The 16,862-nt window shown below is 38.5% G+C and overlaps 1 protein-coding gene across 1 annotated transcript in view; it reads right to left on the reverse strand.

Annotated features, from left to right (window-relative positions):
• The window catches only part of THSD7B (thrombospondin type 1 domain containing 7B), a 1,521,641-nt gene that overhangs the window by 524,078 nt on the left and 980,701 nt on the right, over window positions 1-16,862 (reverse strand). Inside the window, 1 exon segment of the mRNA XM_021075621.1 lies at window positions 8,157-8,354. Within this exon segment, the coding sequence (XP_020931280.1) occupies window positions 8,157-8,354 (198 nt within the window).

Here is a 16,862-nt window from a genome sequence, read left to right on the forward strand (position 1 = left end):
TGGATGGACCTAGAAATTATCATGCTAAGTGAAGTTAGTGAGACAACAGCATCATATGCTATAACTTTTATGTGGAATCTAAAAACAGGATATGATGGACTTCTTTACAGAACAGATACTGACTCACAGACTTTGAAAAATTTATGGTTATCAAAGGAGATAGGTTAGTGGGGGGACGGGCTGGGGTTTGGTGATGGAAATGCTCTAAAGTTGGTTTATGATGATTGTTGCACAACTATAAATATAGTAAAATCTGTTGAGTAAAAATTAAGAATAAAATGCAGGAATAGTAAAAAAAAATCATGAAATTACGACAAAAAAACAAAATCAGACCATTAGTAAGTGGTGCTTCGTTTCACTGGGAATTCTAGGACACAGCATAGTGCATACAACTCAAGGTTATTCTATCTGAGGGGCAAGGGAGTGGTATTTATACACTGACTCTCAATCATTGGTTGAAGGTTGCTCCCTGGGATTGTTCATTGCCTGGCACTTCTGACCACATATGTGGGCAAAAAAAGCTTCAGTGGCTGGAAAAATTCCTTAGGCAAAGAGATGCCAGTGGTATCAGTTGAATATCTGGCCAGCATGCACAGAAATGGTAAATGGCCAAAGGATCTGGGCAGGAAATAATAGCACTTACTGAGTCTGACTACTCCAAAAGGCCATTTTTCTAATTTACATTGAATATAAAATGCATGTCCATGTTGTTTTCCCCTTTGGAAACCCTCTCAATACTTGGCAACTTAGTTCTAAGATTCCCAAACCTTAGGCAAAGATACGGTTTTTTTTTTCCTTTACTCAAAATAGAAACAAAGAATGAAGAGAATAAGAACAAAATGATAGTTACTTGTTCAAAAAAATTCCAATTACTCATTCTTTCCATCATGCACATCTTTATCAACTGTACACTTATTTGAACCATTGTTCAAAACTTTTAGGAGATCCATCTTGAATTTTAATTTAAAGGCACTGTAATCTCTGCGGTGGCCCTCATTTTGTGTTATCTCTTAAATAGGTTGACTCACTGCAGGAAAATACTTGTATGGCAAAGAAATACCTGATGAATAATCTTTTCCTAATTCTTCCTAAAATGTAACAATATAAACATTGTGCTAAAATAGCAGAAAGTTTTGTTAAAAAAGAAAGAAAAAACATATGCAGAGAAGTAAAGCAGTACTCACTAACCAATATAAGATACAGTATGATCAAAGAGTTTAAAAAATAATGACTTGAAAACACAAAAGGAGTTCTATTTGGAATTCTGATGATTCACAAGATATTCTGATCAATGACTTCTACGAATGGAGCTTGACTTTATTCTCACACATCAGCCCAAGAACATTTCTTGAGATTTAAAGACAAAAATAAACAAAACGAAAATTCCAACTCCAGTCATAGATTTTAAAAAAACATGTTTCAACATCTTAATCCAACTCAAGTAAATCAGCATCTTCATTTGCTCAAGCAAATGATCATTTTAGGACACTTTCCACCAATTACAGTCATCCTAGAAAAGGCATTTACGGTGACAGGGCTTATAAGCACATGCCATTTCAGCTGAGATTAAATATCACATTTTTGGATTGCTCAAGATAATGATACAAGGCAAGAACTCATAGAAAAATACCACTAAAAGAAAAAGCCAAGTTCCCTTAATGATGGGAAATCATTCCTTATGCTTTCTGTGCAAATATATGCACCACAAAGAAAATCAGAGACACCACAGAATTCTTAACTCTATGTACCTGTCAATGTGTATATCATGTTCTTCCTGATGTATTACACTCTTCTGCAGCATGGGCATTGCTTTCTACAAGTGTAGAATGTATACTGCATTATCTATGAATAAAGATGTTTGCTGAATAAAAGACAGCCTCTTTGGCAAATAACGAAGCCAATAATGTGATGACTACTCAGAGTCTGACCACTCCAGCAGGCAGTCTGGTGTTTATCCAAGGACTCTGTGGTGTCATCTGTCCACTTTGCATCATAGAGACATGAAGGATAATAAATAGTGGCCACCTGCCAGTCACTGGAAATGCTTCCTACTACCGCAGCATTATGTGGATTTTCCCAACCTGCTTTGGGAAGATGTTAGCTGACGCTAAACCTTCATCAATGGCAAGTGAAACCTAGCAGCAATAAACCAGTTACATCTTGGAGAAACAAAGTTGAAAACAGAGGATTAACTTGATAATCTAAAGGAGAAATGTGTCAGCTTGCAGTTTTCATCACACAATTTACTTTCAAATGCCCTCCTTTTTTATGGAAATATAATTGATTTACAGCACTATGTTAGTCTCTGGTGTACAGCAAAGTGATTCAGATATATATATCACTACCTATCACTATATAGGTACTTGTTGTTTATCTGTTTTACACATAGTAGTGTATATATGTTAATCCCAAACTCCTAATTTATCCCTCCCTCCTTCCCTTTCCCTTTTGGGAACCACAAGTTTGTTTTCTATGTTTATGAGTCTATTTCTATTTTATTAAGTTAATTTGTATCATTTTTTTTAGATTCCATATACAAGTGATATCATCGGATATTTATCTTTATCTGACTTACTTCACTTAGTATGGTGATCTCTAGGACTGGAGAATCAAGATTGTTAAAATAACCATATTACCAAAAGCAATCGACAGATTCAATGCCCCTATCAAATTACCAATGGCATTTTTCACAGAACTAGAACAAATAATTTTAAAATTTGTATGGAAACTCAAGTGCCCCTTTTGAAATGTAGGAGACATATGTTTCTTGCTTGCTTGCTTGCTTGCTTGCTTGCTTGCTTTCCTTCCTTCTTGTCTTTTTAGAGCCGCTCCTGTGGCACATGGAGGTTCCCAGGCTAGGGGTCAAATCATAGCTGACACGCTGGCCTACGCCATAGCCAAGGAGATGTACTTTCCAATGAGACAAGAAAAACTTACATATACTCTATATTCAATAGACTTCTTTTGACGTATACTGATGATTAGATGCCCAAGGACAGAAATCAAAGCTAATCCACGAAAGTACTGGAAATCAGATTCTAAACCATAATACTCACTCATGTAATCTATGATACAATTTTCTTCCTGGAAATAAATGTCATTGACTAACAGATTGTTTACTACAATCACAAGGCTATTTGAGAAAGAGCAACTTTAGTGAGACTAACTGGAAAGTATCACCAACAAATCAAAATAAAGAATGGATCAAAGTACTGTATCTATAGAGATAGCTGTAGAAATTCATAGACAACTATTTGAATCTTAAGTAGTCCAAAGTAGATCATGTTCTTAAACTAACCCAAAAGTTTTAGCTATATCAAATTGCTATTTCCAGTTATTTCTTGGCTTCAATGTGACATATGTTGTGTATTTTTGAAGTCTTCAAGTTAATGGTCTGGATGAACTTCTGGAAAAGAGTCATGTCTTCAAAGTGGTGGGAGTGATGTTCATAAGACACTCAAGCATCCTATAGAATCTTGATCACAGCCATGTGAAAATCTCTTGGCTCCACAACCTGTATGAGGTGTATACATTTTGCAAGGAATTGAATGTTACTTTTGGTATATGGGACACCTGGAAGGAGTCAATACGGAAAAAGCCTTAAAATAAAGGACAAAGCAACTAAACTTGCAATTATAACGAGCCTAATTAGATCTGTTACGCATTTGATTTTTTAATCAAAAAAGGTTTATTTCTTTGGGTGTCATCCATTTACCTATGAATAAATTCTGAAACAAAAAGGCCTATGAGGAGTTCCCCTTGTGGCACAGCAGAAACAAATTCTACTAGGAACCATGAGGTTGTGGGTTCGATCCCTGGCCTCCCTCAGTGGGTTAAGGATCCAGCATTGCCGTGAGCTGTGGTATAGGTTGCAGACATGGCTTGGATCTGGCATTGCTGTGGCTCTGGCAAAGGCTGGCAGCAACAGATCTGATTAGACCTCTAGCCTGGGAACCTCCATATGCCACAGGTGCAGCCCTAAAAAGACAAAAAAAAAATGGCCTATGAAACAAATACTGAGTGATGAAAAGTATCAAGTGTTTACAAAAAAAAAATAAATCACAGAAGATTCATTAAATAGATCTCAACCATACTTTTTTTCTCTTCAAGGATTTTAATGAGCAACAACAGTTCTATCAACTCCTATAAATATGGAAAGACTATGATAAGGGGTGGAGAATCAAAGAGAAGCACTTCTTGGGCAAACTTTGATCATCAATCATCCAGAATCTCATAGAAGCTAAACTTCAGAAAGTGCAACCAGATCAATTTCTCACTGCACAAAAGTCTGTTTCAGACGTCAGGAAGACAATGTGTTCTTATAACCACAACTACAGCTATTGCCCCACAAAAGATGAAGGAGCCAACCAGGCATTTAAAGATCATGAAGACTTCATGAAACTGTTCTGAACCAGTAGTAATTCCTGCTTCTCCCATAGAAATTGAGAGTGTAGGAGCTCCTGCTTTGGTGCAATGGGATCAGTGGCAGTTTTGGAGCACTGGGACACAGGTTCGATCCCCAGCTTGGCATTGTGGGGTAAGGATTTGGTGTTGCTGTAGCTGTGGCTTAGGTTTCAACTGCAGCTTGGATTTGTTCCCTGGCCCAGGAACTCCATATGCCATGGGGTGGCCAAAAAAGAAAAAAAAGCAAAGAAAGAAGGAAAGAAACTGTGAAGTGTAGGTCAATGCTGAACAGTAGTTATTTCACAGGAATAGGCAATAAAACTCTAGAACAGCTGTAAAATAGTCAAGTGGATAGCTTTGTAAAAAGTGTTCTGCACTCAATTACAATATATGTGTGTGGTGGGGGGTGGGGTTTCCCCACACTACCCCAAGCAAATTCTCCAATACCGGCTGTTTTACCCTTCAACACAATTCTGACGCTAGCTACCTGGAGGTGGCATTGGATTCCATAGGCAAAGGGTTCAGTCCCACAAGACTTCCCCCACTTAAGACTCTGATCTCAAGCCCAGGTTACCTGTGCTTCTAACCAATCAGCTACAAACTGAGGAGTCCAATAACCTGTTTTAAACTCCAGGTTTTTACCTGTACTTGTGAACAACTGGGTATGAGTCAGAAGCTCCATAAACCTCTCCTTGGGTTTTATTAATTTGTTAGAGTGGTTCACAGAATTCAAAAAACCTGTTTTACTTACTAGATAACCAGTTTATCATGATAAGATAAAATTCAGGAACAGTCAGATGGAAGATCTGCATATGGCAAGGTACCGGAAACGATGAGGAATCTCCTTGTCCCAAATTTCAACACATTCACCAACCTGGAAGCTCTCTGAACCAGGTCCTTTTGGGTTTTTATAGAGGCTTCATTACATAGGCATGAGAGATTAACTCATTGGCCATTAATGGTTGATTCAACCTCCAGCCCCTTCCCCCTCCCTGGATATCAGGGGGTCAGATGAAAAGTTCCAACCTTCTAGTCATGATTAGTTCCCATGGCAACCACCCCCACCTTTAGGTAGTTTCCAAAATCACTTCATTAATATAACCCAGCTGTGGTAGAAAGGAGCTTGATGTGAATAACAAGAAACCAATTTTACCTTTATGGAAGTGATTTCAGGCACTGAATACCAGAGACCAAATACTATTTTTAAAAAAAGATGCACTCTTAATGCTCAAGAAATTCCAATGGTTTTAGAAGCTGTGTGCCAGAACAGGGAAAGAGACCAAATATGCCTTTCTAATTATAAATCAGAAGCTCCTGCTCTGCAATACTGTCAAAGGCATACAACACATTGTAAAAGAAGTCCCTGGCCTGGTGGAGAAAATATGACATCTTTGTAAAGTCTCCAATACCTATAAGATGACAAAGCCTGTAGGGCATTTGTCACTGAGTCTCAACCAAACAAATGATCTTGTTTCCACAACTCCAGGTTGGGAAGGCAAATCAGTATTGTTATTCTAATTCTCATTATTATTTTCATTTTATAAAGGAATGCTCTTTCCACGAATCCACTGGGACAGAGAATAGCAATAAATCTGCATCACAAGTGAAATAAGCTCATAGCTTATTTTGAATGGTTATGTGCTAGGCACTTCGCTAATCACTTTTATATAGGTAATTTAACCCTCACAATCTGAAAATGAGAAGTAAGTTTTATTATCCCCACTTTATAGCTGAAGGAAAAGATGCCCCCACAGTTAAATAATTTGCCTAAGATCATCTAGCAGAAAAGTAGCAGAATGGAAATTCCAACTTGTGTGACTCTAGAGCCCAGGTTTTAAATGTCTATACTGCTCTTCTTAAATTAAAAAATACCACTCTTCTTAAATTAAAAGAGTGAGCTTGTGTGCCACTGTTAATAAACTGTACGTATGTCATCACAGTTCAAAGAGTATTTGGTAATATTAGAAGCCACTGCTAGTTTTCACTATTTAGTCAAAAAGGACTGTAGCTAATACAATCTGGTGTCTCCCTCTATTTAATTAAACAAATACCTGACTTCATGAGGTAACTGTTTACATTTCTTGGTAAAATGTATATTTGTCTAATTATGACAGAAGGAAGTACAAATGGAGGAAGAGGGGAGGAGAAGGAAGTATAAATGGAGGAAGAGGGAAAAAGAAGAGGAAAGAAGGAAGGGAAGGAAGGAGCAAGGGAGGGAGGGAGAGGGAGAGAGAAAGAGAGAGTGGGAGGGAGAGGAAGGAAGGGAATAAGAAATGCACTGATGAATGTCAGCCCTGTGTGGATACTAATATCCATCCTAAGTTCACTTTGTAATTTCCTCCTGGTCTATGGATTTCTTCACTCCATAAGTCAAAACATGTCACTCCACACACTGAGTGCATATAAATTATGACTTCTCATGGCAGAGCTGATTAATACGCATACTGGATACCCTTCCAAGAGACCAAATATTTTTTTAACTCGAGGATAAAGGTTTTAAATGTCACTTTTCTCATTTCCAGGTGACTGAGATATTTTCTAAATCACACCTTCATTTCACACAATGACTGTACCAGAAGCTTGACATGAGGAATGAAAGACACCACTGTTAATAGTTTTGTAAATCATGACAATTTATATTTAAAAATGGTTCTTTAGGGAGTTCCCATTGTGGCTCAGCAGTAAAAAACCCAACTAGTATCCATGAGGATGCTGGTTGGATCCCTGGCCTCACTCAGTAGGTTAAGGATCTGGCATTGCGTAAGCTATGGTATAGGTCTCTGAGGCAGGTCAGATCCCACATTGCTATGGCTGTGGCTGTGGCTTAGGCCGGCAGCTGCAGCTCAGATTCAACGCCTAGCCTGGGAACTTCCATATGCTTCAAGTGCAGCCCTCCCCCCCCCAAAAAAAAGGTTCTTTAGAAATGTTAGCATTGTGTCTAGAACTGATTCTGATCTAGTGTAATATTAATGAAATGATAGCGTTTAGTGTTTTGGGTTTTGTTTTTTGTTTTCCTTTTTCACTTGGAGGGAGTTGAAGCCCTGGAATCTTTATAAGGCAGTATTACATATTATTAATGTAATGTAATGTAATGTAACATATTGATGTTACATATCCACATCAATAAAGGCACATAAAACTTTTTTGGTATTGATAATCTGAAGGCTATCCAGACCATTTTTGCATTCAGTTTGTCTTAAGCAATTAAAAACTCCAGAGAAGTCTTTAGGTCTACTGTATCACATGCAGGCAAAATTAAAGTGTTCCTTTTCTTTTTTTTTTTTTTTTTTTTTTTTGGCTTTTTGCCTTTTTTCTAGGGCCGCTTCCCATGGCATATCGAGATTCCCAGACTAGGGGTCTAATTGGAGCTTTAGCCACCAGCCTACACCAGAGCCACAGCAACGCGGGATCCGAGCCGCATCTGCGACCTACACCACAGCTCACGGCAATGCCGGCTCCTTAACCCACTGGGCGAGGCCAGGGATCGAACCCGCAACCTCAGGGTTCCTAGTTCCTAGTTGGATTCGTTAACCACTGCACCACGACGGGACTCCTAAATAGTGTTCTTTTATCAGGGAGTGCGCGGCCTCACATTACATCAAGGCAGCTTACTTTGTAGCAATGTCTCACTTGACTTAAATATTTAAGTCTAGAAAAGGCTGTGTTTCTCTCCCTTAGGCAAACTATGAGCTTCGCAATGTGTTATTTAGCAGATATCCCTTAACAACCCTTGTGTTTCCTGGGGGTCTTACCTCGCTCATCCTGACAGACAGCCTTGAGGATGCGGTGTCCCAGGCCACACTTGCCGTGATCAGGGATACAGATCCCTTCGGATGTCAGCCATCGGTAACACAGTGGATCGTCACAAGGGACAGATTCCACCAAGTGAGGGCAACGCCCCGCAGGCCCTGTGGACTCCATGAGGACATGGCGCTGTCTCATTCTAAATCCTAAAATGAAAGGGAACAAAAGGTTCATGAGATTCCATCCTTATCCAGCCAAGGAAAGGAAGCAGAGGCTTGGAAATTTATGAAAATTTATTTTACACCTGCAGCTCTAAGGCATGTATTATATTCACATGTTTTATTTTATGGGAAATGGGGAGCTAAGGAAACGATAGGAGAGACAAAGTGGAAAAGAACTGGAACAGGAAACCTAACTTCTGAGCATTTACAGCTTAGCAGTTGGAGAGGCCAGGCATAGTCAAATGGAATAATAAATAGCTTATGTCCAATGGTATCAGTAAGCCAGTAAAAATAAATGATGACTCGCAGAAACAAGCTAAACAGAGATAAATCCCCATTTTCTTTTTTGCTGTTGTTTATGACATTCCTGTTACCCTGTATTAAGCTGAAAGACATCATACATTGACATATCCTGGTTGCCTGAAACTTCACAGGTTCAGGCCCTGAGATCTCCCTGTATCACTCTCCTGAGATATCCAGGTCAGCCAGCCCAGTGAAGATAGAACTTCCCTGGACCACACTCCCCACCTTGGCTAGATATGGGTCACTAGACTAGTGGTCAGTTTCAAAAATGTACTTTGGGACTCGGATCCAAAGTTATACCATAATGAGGATATGGATGGGTCTCACAGGCTATAAGCCTACATGGTCACAGCTATAGATCCTGTGAAAATTGAGGGATATGGGTCAACCACAGATGGTAGGGAGTGGTGGGATCTGTGGCAAAATAGAGGACTGTGCTTTACTAAAGTGTGTGGCTTCCATTCACTGCTACAAGGAAATGTGAACTCTCTGTTGTCAAATCTTCCAATTTTGTCTAGGAAGCCGAATCCAAGTTATGTTTGGATTTTACATGAAACCTCTCTATTTTTAAATGATAGAAACTAATTTATACTTTTAAAAGCTAAGTGAGGGAAGGTAGTATGAAAAAAAAGAATGTATATATGTGTGACTGGGTCATTTTGCTGTACAGCAGAAATTGAAGAAACACTGTAAATCAATGATAACTTAATCAAAATAAATAAAAAGTGATGGAGAATGAGATGTAACCCTTCAGTGTGTGAGTTTTCCATCTCTTACCCTCAGTATATAGCACTTCTAAAAGCTAGGCCGAACTTCTATGGATCTCATATTTAACCTTCCATCCTCTAATTCTCCAAATTCAATCAATGGATTTATGTACCTTTATTACTTTTTTTTTAAAAAAAACAAAACCAATCATATCGTCTGCTACTATCTTAAAAAATAATGGCTCAATTATTCCTTGGGATAAGTAAAAATGAATGAATGAATGGGTGAATGAATGAATGACTTAGCCAGGAAGATAGAGATCATGAGAACACTAACGTCACAGAAGAAGGTGGTATGGTACCCCACCACCCTTCCCAGAAGAGGAGGGGAGAAAGACAGGTTCCAGAGAGTGAGAAGTACAAGAGGTAACAAAGCCAAGTGTATCCCTCTGGGTTTGCCAGGATCACACTAATTTCCCCACACGTGGTAGTGAAACAAAAAGATGGACAGGGAGTTTGGGGTTAGTAGATGTAAACTACCATTTGGATTGGGTAAACAAAGAGATCCTGCTGTGTAGCACAGGGAATGTTATCTAATCACTTGTGATGTAACATGATTTAGGATAATGTGAGAAAAAGAATGTATATATTCGTATAACTGGGTCACTTTGCTATACAGCAGGAATTGATAAAACATTGTAAATCAAATACACACACACACACACACACACACACACACACACAACTCAAGGTGTAGTTGGTAAAAGATGCCTCCTCTGAAGTAGCCCAGCCAAGGAGGCTGGAACAAATGGACACATGGTTTAAGGCCACAAGAGGGAGCTGAGCTCCCTTAGAATAAGGCAGGACTGGGCAAGGATTTTAGATGCACTGCCATAAGTGCTTTAAATGGGTTCTCTTGGTCTAGGCTTAACACATGAGCTTCCTTTAAAAGACACTCTTAGAGTTGTACTTTACGGATTGGCCACCTCTGGGAAGGCGTCATTCAGCCAGTCAGAGACCATTTCCGCATGGCACTGAAAGTATTAATTTCAGAGGCAATTAAAACAATAGATGGCTTCTGCTGTGTTTCATGCGTCCAAGTCTGTGTCACCCACTAGTCAAAAGAAAACCTGCAGAAGAGTTCAGCCCCCTTCCTAGGTCACCCTGAGAATAGCTCAAGGCTCTATACTACACTTGATGGACATCAAACTACATGACCTCTGAGTCCTCGCTGCCACATCACTTGGGTGACCTCTATTCTTAGATGTAATGCCCACGGGCTGCTTATTTACCATCTTACGTTTGTGCTTGTTTAGTTTATATCTTTAAGCAGGACATGACATGGGTCTCCATGATTTACAATGATTGACAACTAGCTCAGAATCTAAGCAGTCTTTACTAAAGGATGCTTGGTGTCCTATTACCTAGAGCTTAATGCCATTGAGGGGCATGTGTATTTTCCTCTATAAATCAAGCAGCATCTATCTTGCCATAAATCTTTAGATGGCATCTCTTCAGTCAATAAATTCTTTCAGTCTTTCATCTGCACTGCCCTTGTCCTGACTCTAACTAGGATCAAATCAAAGCACAAGCTCAGCATAAAACAAAAACCTTGGATTCTCTTGTTAGCCCTTAACTTTAATCACACATTGGTGTTCATGGCTGCAATAGACATCAGGTTTCCCTTGGGTGTTTCTGCTCTGAAAGATACACAATGGTCAAGTCCATGGTGGTTGGGGCCAGCCAACCACTTACCTTCATTTACTGAATTCCATATTAATCAGACATTATCATTCAGTAAACAGTAACTGCCATATGTAGATCACTGTAATATACTATGGTAAGCCACAGGAGGGACAGAAAACATAAATCTATTTTCCACAGAGCATACAGTCCAACAAGGCAAAAAGCACATGCTTTCACGAAGTATCTATGCTCTGCTAATACTACAGTAGCCACTTTTCTGATATATCCCTAAACCATTTCATAAGTTACTATTCTCATTTTGCATACAGAAAAACTAAGACTAGATGATACCTTATTATTTCTTCTAAGACATGTAACTGATTAAATGAATATGTGTGAGGGATAAATTAGCAGTTTGGGATTAACATATACACACTACTATATGTAAAATAGATAACCAACGAAGACCTACTGTATAGCACAGAGAACTCTACTCAATATTTTGTAATAACCTATAAGGGAACAGAATCTGAAGAAGAATATGTATATGTGTATATATATAAAACTGAATCACTGTGCTGCACACTTGAAACTAACACAATAATTGTAAATCAACTATACTTCTATAAAAAATGGAGGTGTATGACATTCAGCTTAGGTTTTCCTCAGCCATTACCTCCTCACAAGAAAGAATTCAATTCAGCTCTAGTGTACGGCATGTCCTAGCCCCACTTCATACAATGAATCTAACAGTACCATGGATCACTTCCTTGAAATAAAGCTATACAGATTAGATAACAGAATTTTAGGTACTGGGTAGCAAGATGTTCTAATAATCACTTCCTGACCACAGATTCAGTTCACCTTGAAACTAATATTGAAGGGTTTTTTTGTTTTTTTTTTTTGTTTTTCCTCTGGACTCAAGGATTTAGTATATATTCTACTGGTTTAGTGCATAGTCCACTGAAGATAATTAGAAAAGAGTGATTCGTGGGTGGGGAGAGAAAAGGAAAGAAGTAAAAATGGCAGAAGAGAGGTCAATTTTTTTTTTAATTGAAACCATAGAAAAATTACAGGAGGCTCAGGAGGGCCAATCGGGTTTAAGGACTTATACCTTCACTTTTCGAGTGGGACCAAAGTGTCGACATGAGTTTCTAGGAAGCCACCCCACCCATGGCCAACATTTATCTCCACACTAACTCCACTGAGATGGGCTGAAAGCAATAGCCAGCAAGTTGACCTTATTCCATCTGAAGCACTCCCTTTGCTCCTCATCTCCAGCAGCCTTGGGCACTGGGCAACAACCCTGAGTCAAAGGACCTGAGCAGACTGGATCTTTGATTCCAGCTCCTTAGAAATCAACCACCATTCCTGCAGGCATAGCATTTTATGACATTGTTTTTAGTGGACACCCTGTTATGAATACAGGAAATAAGAAGCATCGGATTATGGGCAGGGAGTCCTTAAGGCTTCTGATGAGAAGTAGACCCAGCCTGCCACCAGCCCCAACACACACAGGCGCCGAAAAAAGGCAAAAGAACAAAACTATTGTACTTACAATTCATGACAAAGCAAAAGTATTTCACAGATTTCTCATTAATGGTGGATCTCTCTAGCAGACATGGATGGAAGTGGAAATTTTCCCCATCATTGTTACAGATCCAAAACATGTCAGTGTTTTCCTACTTTAGTGAGTTAACTAAATTAATTTGTTTCAGAGCATAAAAGACTGTATTCATAAAGATAGTCATGGCCTCTCAGTTTCCAAATACCTTTTCCTATGGGGATATTTAGAAGGTTAGGTGCTATCATGGAAGGTGGGGGAGTGGATACTGTTCTGGGGAGGGGAAGAAGGGGGGGTTCCCTGAAGTCTTACTGAATAAGTAGTTACCAATGGTGACACCCTATCCAGAAGCCTCCATCAAATTCCTCTTTAGAGCAACTTTTGTAGGCAAGCTTGCCTTTCTAGAGTGGATCTGAAAAGGACAGGGATGTCATATAAATATATGTCTATATATCAGAAAGAATTTTTTATTTTTTTTTTTTCAGGTAAATTATTATTTTATCATGCATTATAAAGACATGGATGTGATGAGTTAGTTCCACATTGTCCACTTCAAGATAATTCCACTTTATACTGAGATTTATTTTTTGTAGCTTCCCTCAATATAAAACATTTTCTTATTTATGTTATGAGACACTATCATTATTTCTGAACATGTTTTAATTTTCCAATGAGTTAAAATTTATTATATACCTAGTGGTTTAAACAAGTAATTATTTATTGTATCAGAAATTTAGGCATGGTGTGGCTTGATTCTCTACTTAGATTGAAATCAAAATTTTGGCTGTATTCCTTTCTGGAGGCTCTTGGTAGGAATCAGCTTCCAAGCTCATTCAGTTTGTTGGCCCAGTTCAGTTCCTTGCAATTGTAGAACTGTGGTCATAGGACATGTCCTCTGGCTGTAGCTAGAGGCCACTTTCTAATCACAGGAGTGACTATCCCATCAAATTTCAAGCCATGGTGATTGTACTCCAGAGGGCAGGAATTTGGGAGGCCATATTTGAGTTCTGTCTACTAATAAGTGCTGATAAACAATTTTTGTTACTGATAGTGACATGTGGTGAGAATTACATTCTCTTTACTTTTCACATGCCATGTTCTTAACTCAAGTCCTCATTTTCTTTCCTTCAGACTTTTCTAATAGCTTCTCAATAGAAGTCCTTGCTTCTTGTATTTCTGCCACCTAAATTTGGCATTACCTCCAAGCACAATTATAAACACTGTGATCTCATCACTCAAAAATTTTTACTATCTCCCTAATGCCTTTTATTTTTTATTTTTATTTTATTTATTTATTTATTTTGCTTTTTTAAAAATTACTCAAATGGATTTATCACATCTGTAGTTGTATAATGATCATAACAATCTGATTTCACAGGATTTCCATCCCACAACCCAAGCACATCCCCCCACCCCCCAAACTGTCTCCTCCAGAGACCATAAGTTTTTCAATGTCTGTGAGTCAGCATCTGTTCTGCCAAGAAGTTCAGTCTGTCCTTTCTTCAGATTCCACATGTCCGTGAAAGCATTTGATGTTGGTGTCCATTGTATGACTGACTTCACTTAGCATGATAGTTTCTAGGTCCACCCATGTTGCTAAAAGAATTTTTTAAAAATGCATTATATGTGTGGGTAAAGTTCTTCCATCAGCAAGTTTTTCAAGTTATTCCTCTTTCATTTATCTCTAATTATAACTCCCTGGGAGAGTATCAAAGATAAAGCAATGAATGATAAAACCTGATGCAATTTAACTTCCTCTGAAAAGCATCCTAGTTTTACTTGACAAGTACCGGCTTGCTGAGCACTGCTCCCCTTGTGTTCTGTCACAGACCTGATGGAAGGTGTGAAGGCTGTGTACATGACAGATTTTCTCATGTACTCTAAATAGGTGACAGCCACAAGCCTCAGATGATTCCTGATTGAAAGGTATCTTTCTGAGAATAATGGCCACATGAAGATAATTTCTATAATCACTAATTTCTTCTACTAAATGATAAAATACTGTATGCTTCCCATCCTTTTCTACTATTAAAAAAATGTGATTAAAAGGGAATAACACAGTCACTGGGAAAAAGATGAGTGAAAAGAAAAACTATCTCCAACTTTACACATTTCTTTCTTGCGGTGTTTGCTTATTTCTTCCCCTCAAATTCCCCTTCATCCATATATAAAAAAAAGTATATAATATCTAGGAAAGTATGACTATTCTAAATTTCTGCTAGTTGGTTCATTGCATTTCTAGGGTAGGGAATTCAAATATGAAACTAAAGAGTTCAGTTTACATCCCGGAGTTGTGTAATGTTTAATGCATTAGCCTGTGTGCTCCAGTCTCTGTGGAATTCTTGACTACATTTAGTTTGTGCCAGTCAGAGACTCTGACAGAACCCATGGTAGGACCACAGAATGATCAAGATTAAGAGTATCCTGGAACTCATGCTCACAAGCCAGTAGAAATAATGAGATGACTTAGCATCATCATAACAGGCTTGGACTCCTTGTAGGCATGGAATCATTTCCCTAGAGGGAAAACTCCTTTGTTTTTATTATTCTTTCCAAGAAGGATTATATAGGCAGGTGGTCCTGGCAGGTTTTAGCAAGACCTTAAAAAAAATCAAAATTCTCTCTGCTCTAGTGAAACATTTATAAATAGCAAACTCCCAGACCTGAATAACAATCACCTCACCTTCCTCTCTCTCCTGTCCATGATTACTTTGTTCCTAGAGCAGATCAATCAGCCTTAGTAATACTCATCAATCCCAATACATCCTTAAACTCTGCAGGTGGTTACTGACACTACTACCTTCAGGTACTGTCTCTACCATTTCCTTTAGCCCCAAAGACTGAGGCTTTCTTTGAGAAAAATTTATTGTTGAAGGCAAAACCACACTTCCCAGTTACCTAGAACCCTCAAGCTGATCTCAGAACACCCTCCCTTTCTCACACAACTACTGTCTGCATTTCCTCTCTCTCCAGATGACACACTTGGAGGGTGGGTCCCATGCCTCATCCTATATCTCCTATATCAGCTCAGAGGCTCACTCTCATGGTTCCCACTAGCCAATGCAGTGCACATGGGCACAGGGCTTCTCTGCTAACCTCAATGCTGGAGTTGTGCCTTGATCTAACTAAACTCTTTGGGCTCATGGAGTAAATCACAAAGGAAGCCAGTGTTGGAACAGTGGACCGAGAAGACAGGAACTCAGGTTCTCAGTGCTGGCTTGGCTATTATTAAATCACTATGGGTTGTATGAGTATTTTGTATATTTTGCAGATTATTGCCTTGTTAGTTATATCATTTGCAAAGATTTCTCCGTTCGTGTGGGTTGTCTTTTTGTTTTTTGAATGGTTTCCTTTACTGTGCCCAAGCTTTTGAGTTTAATTAGGTCCCATTGTTTTATTTTTGTTTTTATTGTCATTATTCCAGGAGGTGGATCAAACAAGATGTTGCTGTGATTTATGTCAATAAGCGTTTTTGCCTATGTTTTCTTCTAGGAGTTTTATAGTATCTAGCCTTATGTTTAGGTTTTTAATCCAATTGAGTTTATTTTTATGTATGGTGTTAGAGAATGTTCTAATTTAATTCTTTTACATGTAACTGTCCAGTTTTCTCAGCATCATTTATTGAAGATACAGTCTTTCCTCCTCTGTATGTTCTTGCCGCCTTTGTCATATATTAGTTGGCTATAGGTGCCTGGATTTACTTCTGGGCTATCTATCCTGTTCCTTTGATCGATATTTCTGTTTTTGTGTCATTACCATATTGTTTTGATGATTATAGCTTTGTAGTACAGTCTGATATCCGAAATATACAAACACTCATATAACTCAACAACAAAAAACCAAAACAACCCAATTGAAAAATGGGCAGAAGACCTAAATAGACATTTCTCCAAGAAAGATATATGGATAACCAAGAGGCACATGAAAAGATGCTCAACATCAAATTATTAGAGAAAAGCAGATCAAAACTATAATGAGGCACCACCTCACACCAGTCAGAATGGCCACAATTAACAAGTCTATAAATAAAAAATGATGAAGAGGGTATTGAGAAAAGGGCATCCTTCTTTATATTGATGACACAAAAACAGAAACGTAAATTGGTACAACCACTATGGAAAAGAGTTTGGAGGTTCCTCAGAAATCTAAATATAAAACTGCTATGAACCAGCAATCCCACTCCTGGGCATATATCCAGACAAAACTTTCATTCAAAAAGATACATGCACCAGG

Source organism: Sus scrofa, chromosome 15 (assembly GCF_000003025.6).
Source record: "Sus scrofa isolate TJ Tabasco breed Duroc chromosome 15, Sscrofa11.1, whole genome shotgun sequence".
Classification (NCBI taxonomy): domain Eukaryota; kingdom Metazoa; phylum Chordata; class Mammalia; order Artiodactyla; family Suidae; genus Sus; species Sus scrofa.